Here is a 9,135-nt window from a genome sequence, read left to right as displayed (position 1 = left end):
TTTCAAAAATGAAGTTGTAAGTTTGATGGAGTAATTCTGTTCCAAAAATACTCCTTCCGGGTTGTCACAAGTTTCGGAAAGTTTTTTTCGAATACGGGCGTGTGTGACGTCAGAGTGGCCGGAATTTCCTTATACGGGTCTTAAGGGGACTTCTCCCGGAAGGGCGCGCGCGCATCTGTAGCCTAGTGCGTGCGAGAGTACGCCAATGCCCATCAGAGCGCTGGGCTCTGTCGGCTGCGCTGCAATTAAAAAAATGGCACCAAAAAAGTGTGTTTTTGGTTGCCAGGGCAAGACAACACTGCACAAATTTCCAAAGAACCCAGCGTTAAGGGACCAGTGGATGGATTTTGTTTTTCCAGAGCAGCAACGGAGTTGTGCAAGTGTTTTTGTTTGTTCCCTTTATTTCGACGGTAATAGTTTTATAAACAAGGCCCAGTTCAACGCCGGATTTGCAGATCACCTAATACTTAAAGATGGAGCAGTCCCAACGATAAAGGTTCACGGTCGTGCGTTGGAGTAAAACTGCTTCAAATGTCTGTGAGTTGTTAACTATCGGCGTGTAAGCACAGCAAGTAAACAACATGATCACATACAGTTAATGTATATATATGGAGCATGCGATGTATGGTGTGTGTGTGTGTGTGTTTAAATACATTTGTTTAGCTGGCCACTGTAGGTGTCAGTTTGTTTATTGTAAAAATAAATCATGTCCTCATAAACCACGAGTCTGTCTGTTTACAACACACATGTTATAAAACTCGCGCATGACATGGTGTTCTAAAAACACTGCGCTCAAGTTCAAATCATTTCTATTTTTTTTTAAAACGCTCGAGACCTTATGGTTTTCACCCATGCATTTGACTGCCCATCTCATGTTTTTGTGAGCAAAAACGCGTTCTGTATGAACGAGCCCTTAGTATTGTTTAGATCCTTGTTCTGCATGGGATTACTATCTGATTGTTAGCCATGGTTTATTTTCGGATGTCACTCACAGCTTCCAGACGCTCTCAACGCAAAAGCTTCGCGCGCTCGTGTCGTGATTATTTAGCTCCGCCCACACGGCAAGCCTCCACCCGCTCGGGTTTTTCCCGGAAAGACTCGGTACAGCCTATCTTTCTTTTATAAATATAATAAAACTAAAGACTTTTTGGAGATATGAAGGATGCAATACTACTCTATAGGTACTCAAGATTAACATGAGATTGAGTGAAACTGAGTGTTTCACCCCCCCTTTAATCAAAATCTGAAATTTCCCCTCCCCTCTGCGTTGGAGGACCTTGCCTGATGACGTAGGTTTCAAGGTTTGGGCGTCTTCTTAACATCCATAATCACACCTCCAACTGACAGTAGACAGGCTGAATGAAAACACCTACTTTTCTAGATCCAATCAGGTGCTAGTTGGGAAAAAAGCCACGCCCACCATTTTGCCTCATTTAGTATTCCGTTTCTCTCGGAAATACGTCACAACACTGGAGAAAAGTCGTTTGCAACTTCCGGTTCACGGGGACTTTAAATTATGTTAAAAATATGTCCACAGGTTCCATGAACATTCATTACAGAACATGTCAAAAAAAGATATCATAAAAACGTACATTCTGGCTCCTCAGTGGACGTCTTTGTAACGTACAACCTTGTGACAAAGACGTTGAAAAGACGTCTTTTGGACATAATTTTGCTTAGTGGGTGTATTACTATTGTGATGATATGGGGTAATTACGTTTCCTCTTGAAAGATATTTAAACTTTGTAGCTTAATAAACCGTAATGTGATGACCAATCAGGGACAGGCAAGGACAGGTGCATTGTTTCATTGTAATGCATCCTTTGAACCAGAAAAAGACAACACTCATGCTACAGTAGATTATGATAGTTTAGTACCTACACTCTATGGCATTGGCATGGTAGACTTCACTCTGGTCACATGCTCTAGTCACAGTATCCGTCTAGTATCCACTACCTTTAGCAACAAAAGTACAATTTTGACTTTCTGTCTTGTGTCTTCTACTGGTCTGCTATATTCCTCTCATTACCTGTTTGTCTGACCAAACTCTTGATTCTTTTTTGTCTCCACCAATAGAATCGTGCTGAAACAGAGGTGCACGCTGAGCTTGGCAGTTGCCCACTAAAAATCTACATGTGCCATCATCCCGACACGATTGGAATTATGATAGAAGGACAGCCCGTGGTCAGAGGTGTGCCAAACCTATCAAAAGCATGCTGCCTCCTGTTTGGACTCACTTATGCTCTCGACCTCAAGTATCCCTCAAAACTGGTCTATACTTTTGAGATCTATCAGAGGCTTTTTGTGGGATTGGACCCCATGCGTCCTAAACCATCATCCAAGTATGCTAATCTCCTCACTAAATTGTCTTAGACGATTTCTCAATGGCATGTGACATTGTTTGCCATCATTTGAAAAAATTTAATCACTTTGGTAGGTGAGTTTACCAAATGCAAACTTCAACTTTTGACCTTAAAGGATCAGTTCACTTTTTTTGGAAATAGGCTCATTTTCCAACTCCCCTAGAGTTAAACTGCTGAGTTTTACCGTTTTCTAATCCATTCAGCCGATCTCCGGGTCTGGTGGTAGCACTTTTAGCATAGCTTAGCATAGATCATTGAATCGGATTAGACCATTTGAATCTCTCTTAAAAAAATTACCAAAGAGTTTAGATATTTTTCCTATTTAAAACTTGACTCTTCTGTAGTTACAGAATATCTAAATATCTAAACTCTTTGGTCATTTTTTTAAGAGAGATTCTAATGGTCTAATCCGATTCAATGATCTATGCTAAGCTATGCTAAAAGTGCTACCATCAGACCTGGAGATCGGCTGAATGGATTCGAAAACGGTAAAACTCAACTGTTTAACTTTGGGGGAGTTGTAAAATGAGCCTATTTCCAAAAAAAAGTGGAGTGTTCCTTTAAGACTCATTTGACAGGTATAGTTGGTCAGGTTATTTCCTTTTGTGTTCATTGTTCAGTGCCTTAATTAATGTGGACTGTGTTCTGTGCCGATCATTACCTCATGAGGTATATTCTCAACAGTGTTGTGTGCACAATTTTTTTTATACAGAAATACTGTAATCATTTTGTTATCATTTTTGACATTGCAGTTTGGATATTTGGATAACACTTATGCAGTGTTTGTTTTATATTACACTGTACATGTGCGGCCACATGTATTTGCTGCTTTGTGGTCACTGTTAAAAAATGACACTCGTTAACATTAAATAAATGTTATTTTCTTCAATCTATCTTCTCATCTTTTTCTTCTTCAATTAAATTTGTAATTCTTATTGACAAATTCTGTTTATGTAAAGTTAATCAATGTAGTTCTTAGAATATAGACCTTTAGATTTATTTTCTGAGGTTATATCCAGGACTCAATTAAAATGTTTATTCACATACGATTAGGTTAATTTTACTAAGAAAATAAAATTCATAAAACCTAATTAAAATGAATGCAGGTTACTTGTAGCAAACCATAAATACATTACCTGTACCAAGAAAATTAGGTTTATCTAACTGAGTAATACTAGTATTTTTAGTTAACTCAACTTGATTTTATTGCGTTCATATTAAGTAATGTTAAAGTGTTCAATATACTTAAAAAAGGGCTGCAAATTGATTCAACTCAACTTGATTTTATTGCATTCATATTAAGTAATGTTAAAGTGTTCTATATACTCAAAAAAGGACTGCAAATTGATTCAACTCAACTTGATTTTATTGCATTCATATTAAGTAATGTTAAATTGTTCTATATACTCAAAAAAGGCTGCATGTTGACTCAACCTAAAACATCCAATGCAGCCACTTGCCTCACTTTTTATAAGTTAGATCTAGGTATTACTTTTTACAGTGCATGAAAAATATATAACACAGCCTCAATTAATTGGGTGGGTTACAAATGCATTCTATGGCACCTTTAACACAACATCATTTAACATTTGGAACGCACATTTTGTAAATCTTTAACAGAAATGCCCATTTCTCGTGTGGATACAGTTCATATACTTAACATTTATTACTAGGCCTACATCAAGTGTCAATAACTAGAATCTGACTCAGATTAGTGGAATATTATTAAAGCAGAATCAAACTAACTCAACGTTTACTGACAGATTCATTCACAAACATCAGTGTTTTTTTTATTTTATTTTTTTATTAGTATTGTATTTTGTTTAATGTGTTTATATTTTGTATGCGCTGCATGGTTTCTTTTTATGCTTTCTGTTTCTATGCTCAATGTTTTATTTTACAGCACTTTGGTGCAACTGTTGCTTTTAAATGTGCTATAGAAATACATTTCTACTTGGCTTGACTTGGAATGAAACTGCAAATAAACATGTAGCGATTTTGTTTTCAGTAGAAAAAGTTGCTATAAGATTTTGTCTTTATTTAGCCCTGACTGCATAATCATAATGTGATAAACTTACAGTATGACACAATCTGAGTATTATGTCACTGTATTAATGGCTATTCTCATTCTCCTCTGTATAACACTTGTGCTTTTGTAAATGGTTGTATATTGTGTAGTGTGGTTTGCTGATTGCTGATGCGGTTGCGTGTGCATTAACTGTTAATGATGTTTAATGCATCTTTGTTTGGTGTTTCTGGAGTTAATTCAGGCTATAAAAGATAAAAGATTGCAGAGCAGCTCATAAACACCATCATCTCCTGATGAGCAGCGTCTTCAGTCTTCAGGCTGAGTCCCGGTAAGATCATGTCGTCTCATGTGGGAATTATTGTGTCCTTGTGTTTCAGCCTTTACTCAAACGTTAGCACATGTTGTTCAGCTCGCTGACTCGCTAGTGTGCTTGATTATGTGGAGAAGAAACTAAAGAAATTAAGGTGGAATTGTTTAAAGCAGGTTTGAAAGTTTTCTTTAAGGTTCTGCCAGATCCAGTTTCCATTTCAGGTTCTTGATATTCATTTGATGATGATCATAAACTTCATCATCTGTCTTCCCAGGTGAAGAGGAAATGCATTTAAATTGGGCTTTTTTTGGACATACTCAATATATTTAAATTATACTGTATTAAGTACGTATTAAATGTATTATTGTGAAAGAACTTTTCAAGATATCCTTCAGATCAATGTTAAGGCGAGACACGGCAGGCAAAAACATCGTGTTTTTTTCACTGGTCAATTTTGAGATTTTGGGAAATTTGTCTTCAATAACATGTCTTCTTTCAGACTTGTGCTGAAAAAAAGTCCAAAATACACATTTAGGTCTTTATTTTACTACACTTTGTCTGTTTGCGTGTGCAGATTTCGCCTAAATCATCAATAGTTGTCGTTGTAAATCCTCCGCTGCTCCGCGATCGCTGTCTGCACCGTCATCACACACACCGCTAGAAAGCTCTCTCTCTCCTGTGCAATGCTGTCGCATCCAAATATGGGCATTTCCTGTTTATCAGCAACCAATCATGAAGTCAAATGGGCGCTTTAACTCGAAATGCGCATTCTCATTGGCTGATTCCAATCTCTGACAACGTGATTCGTCCAGAATCGTCACGTGATTCGCTCTGACATTATATATATACATCACATACTATACTTTACACACTATATATACCAAACAATGACATTACACAACACATTTCAGTCTTTGTATAATATAATAACTGTATAATCCTGCACACATGTGTAATAGTGGATCCTGAAGTGTGTGTGAGTCGCTCAGGTCATCTTCCCCTGTGATGGACTGGTGATGTGGTGATGTGTTGTTTAGGATGATCAGTGACGGATGAAGCAATGAGGAGTTTTGGATGTTAAACAGTGTGATGCATGCATTTTACTTGGACCTAAAGCATATTTTGTCTGTAATTCATGGCTTTCAATAGAAATTAATGTAATTTTGCCATAAAAATCTTTAAAAGCCTTTCTTTAAAATGAGTTTCTCACACTCGAGTGAGGATTTTCCACTTCTGTAGCTCCTACACACACCAAACTGTACACTCGTGTTCATCCTGAGGGATTTGTTGATATGTCATTCTTGGACTGATTTATATGACATTTTATGCCTAAAAATGGGTCGGAAATCAATTGTTTAAGGCTATTGGCAGTATTTTCTGATTTACAGGGCAACAAAAGGAGATATTCATAATCCCCTCTGGTGATGTCTTTTCATTGAATATAGCAACAACATGCTCAAATAAATTTTAACCTTGTTTTTTCAATGGTCAAATTCGTCACTTCAAAATATATGCAAATTAGCGCATATTTAATTAGATATAGCCTGATTAGCATATTTAAACATAAAATTACAGAAAACTCCTTTTTTTCTCCTATTCGTGTGAGTAATCAACTGGTAAAGTTTCATGGTGATATCTGTAAGTTACAATCTTTACCCTATTCACCTGTAGTGTCTCGCCTTACACTATTTGCAATATATTTTAATATATTAAATAGTGCTAAAATGGAACAACTTCAAGTACATTTAGTGCATTTAAGTGTATTTCTTTACAGTTCATTTAAAATATACTTTCATATTTCTTAAACTACAGTTAGAATATATTTGAAGCTTCAGTTTAATGTACTTGAAGAACATTTAATAGCATTTCAGCTCATTATAAATGTATTAGCATTACAGTAATAGTTTATTATAAAGCTGTTTTATTCAGAATATTAAAAGTGCAAAAATAATGAACTATAAATGTTAAGACACACACTTTGAAATGAAGAACACTTTAATATAGTATCTTGTGGTGTACATTGCAAAATAAATACCTAGAGTTCATTAAAAAGCACAGCAGCAAATATAATCTCTTGAACACAATACATAATAATACATGAAGGATCAGTGAAATGCTGTGGCAGTGACGGAGTCAGTTTACCTTTCAAAGCTTTGGCTATGTCCTCATCAAGCTGGACACGAGTGTTATAGTTGTTTAAGACAGAAGAATGTGTGCAAACAGCAACTAAACCTCAGCAGTGACTTCTGGGCCGAATCTGCATCTCTGCGTCTGCTCCACTTCCACTCGAGAAGCTCGGCTCTGATTGGTCAGACTGAGTGTAACTGAACTGAAAAACACCAGCTGTTACACTTACAAAACTGGGGTAAGAGTGTCAAAAACTGAAGCAGAGTGTCAGTTCTTTCTTTTGATATATTACATGTTCAGATATTCATACAACAGAATATCCTGTGATGAAACTTTTGTGAAAATGATGAAAAACGCTGGCACAGACACAAGTAACGTTAATGTAATAGAAATCTTCCAAAACCCTCTAAACTCTGTCATCACTCGCCCTTCAGTTGCTCCTGCTCCACTTACACTTGAAACTTTTGTGAAAATTATCAAAAACGCTGGCTTTTATTTTTAATTTTGTAAAAACACTTGCGGGGAAAGAGTTATAAACTCTGAGTGAACTTTAAAAATGAAAGCATCAGATATAAAGTTGAGTTTATAAGTTTATTTGTTAGAGAATTGTGTGTTTAAGGTAATTACAGTTTCACACGTTGGATCAAATAGTGTGTGTGTAATCTCCGGCCTTTCCTCCATTAGATCAACAAGCTTTAAGATGTGTGTTTCTCCAGTGTGTGCAGTGAATGAAGAGCTCTTTAAACACGGCAGTGGAAACTTGTGAAACATCTGTCAGTCTGTGTGTTATTCCACACACTTCTGCTTTGACCTGCAGACCAAACACACAATCCTGTCAGTAACGTAAGTTCTTCAACATTTATTCCTACTTTAATAAACCATTGTACACTTGCAGCTGTGCTGGACTGAATATGCAGAACAACAGCATTCTTGCTTCTGTGATATTGTTCAAATGGAGGATTTACAGACTTTAATCTTACATTTCACGTATTTCAAGCTTTCTATCATTACACACACTCCTCTAAAGAACATGTGAAGCAAACTGAGCAAACTGCATTTCAACAATCACACAGAAAACACGTCATATATTTATCTCTAATGTTTTTAATATATGATTACAATAGTAAATGAATGCATGTTCTTTAAACTAATGACTGGTTTGTTATTTAGTGCCTGTGAAGATTTCATGAAACAATGGCAGAACTAAACGCCAGCATCAACGCATCAAGTGGAGGAGATTATGAAGAGGAATGGCGTCAGATGAGGGAATTTCTCTGGAAACTTGAGTTTGCACACACAATAATTACCATGATCATTGCAGCCGTTGAGATTGTAATCATGATCGTAACTCTGTTTGCGTTGTGTGCTCTTATCAAATCTCAGCGCTCCACTCCAGTGTTTGTTATTCATTTGATTCTGTCAGATCTCATTCAGATCATTTGTAGATTAACATGGACAATCAGAGGGTTAGTGCATGCACGTATGGCATATCATTATAGTTTGTTTGCGGGTCTGTATTTTATGGCATGTGTTGCTCTTGAACGATATCTTCTGGTTTCTCATCCTATCTGGTACAGAACTCATCATTCACTGAAAGTCTGCTGTGTTATTTCTGTGATCGTCTGGTTTATTCCTCTGATCTTTGCAGACTTTAACTATGATTATCTGTTTAGAGATCTGAAGTCTCGATCGATCGCCTGTTTAATCCCCTACCCGATAATCATTCTGTGTTTTATTGGCACTTGTCGCGGTCTTTCACGCGCAATATCTCTTACTTCTGTAAAGCGCAAAAAGATTTTGGGCAGTTTGTTCCTGGTGCTTCTGACTTACACTTTCCTCATCCTCCCCTACATAATCCTGAACTTTATTATAGATTATAGAGAATATAGAGCTGATAGAGGTCATAGAGGTTACAGTGCCTACAGCAGGGCATTGCTCTATATATTATCGTATTTGTCTGGATATCTCCTGTTCCTGAACCCGCTGGCTGACTGTGTCCTGTACATGTTCATCAGGCCTGATGTCGGAGGGTTAATGAAGTCTGTTCACTGCTGTTGTAGAACTGACACACATCAGGATTCGACACACAGCCGGGATGAACACTCTCGAGACAGTAGTGCAGCGTTTGCCTGCTGTGTTTCAGTGCTAAAGCCTGCGTCTCATTCACGGACCCCCTGCACTTCAGTGTAAACATCTGCACTCCATACATGAAGTCAATGCCATTCTGTTCACTCACACACCCTTCCTTTCTGTGGCGTTTAGCTTTATTAGAGACAACTCTTGCTTCATCAAACTCTAAACTCAAT

The 9,135-nt window shown here is 37.1% G+C and overlaps 1 protein-coding gene and 1 long non-coding RNA gene across 2 annotated transcripts in view; both read left to right on the top strand.

The window, feature by feature from the left end:
* LOC130105962 (uncharacterized) overlaps nt 1-2,416 on the top strand; it is a 12,847-nt gene extending 10,431 nt beyond the window's left edge. Inside the window, exon 4 of the mRNA XM_056272151.1 lies at nt 2,077-2,416. Within this exon, the coding sequence (XP_056128126.1) occupies nt 2,077-2,373 (297 nt within the window). The 3' untranslated portion in view covers nt 2,374-2,416. The remainder of the gene's footprint in view (nt 1-2,076) is intronic.
* A 2,047-nt stretch (nt 2,417-4,463) lies between these two features.
* LOC130105964 (uncharacterized) lies at nt 4,464-8,083 on the top strand. The gene is made up of 3 exons (XR_008809686.1): nt 4,464-4,720; nt 7,546-7,672; nt 8,000-8,083. It is a non-coding gene; the product is annotated as an uncharacterized LOC130105964 (long non-coding RNA).
* The last annotated feature ends 1,052 nt before the right edge of the window (nt 8,084-9,135 follow it).

This window comes from Rhinichthys klamathensis, unplaced genomic scaffold, assembly GCF_029890125.1.
Source record: "Rhinichthys klamathensis goyatoka isolate OS25496 unplaced genomic scaffold, OSU_Roscu_1.1 h1tg000331l_1, whole genome shotgun sequence".
NCBI lineage: Eukaryota > Metazoa > Chordata > Actinopteri > Cypriniformes > Leuciscidae > Rhinichthys > Rhinichthys klamathensis.
Note: the sequence above shows the minus strand (reverse complement) of the source record. Positions and strands in the feature narration are given on the sequence as shown.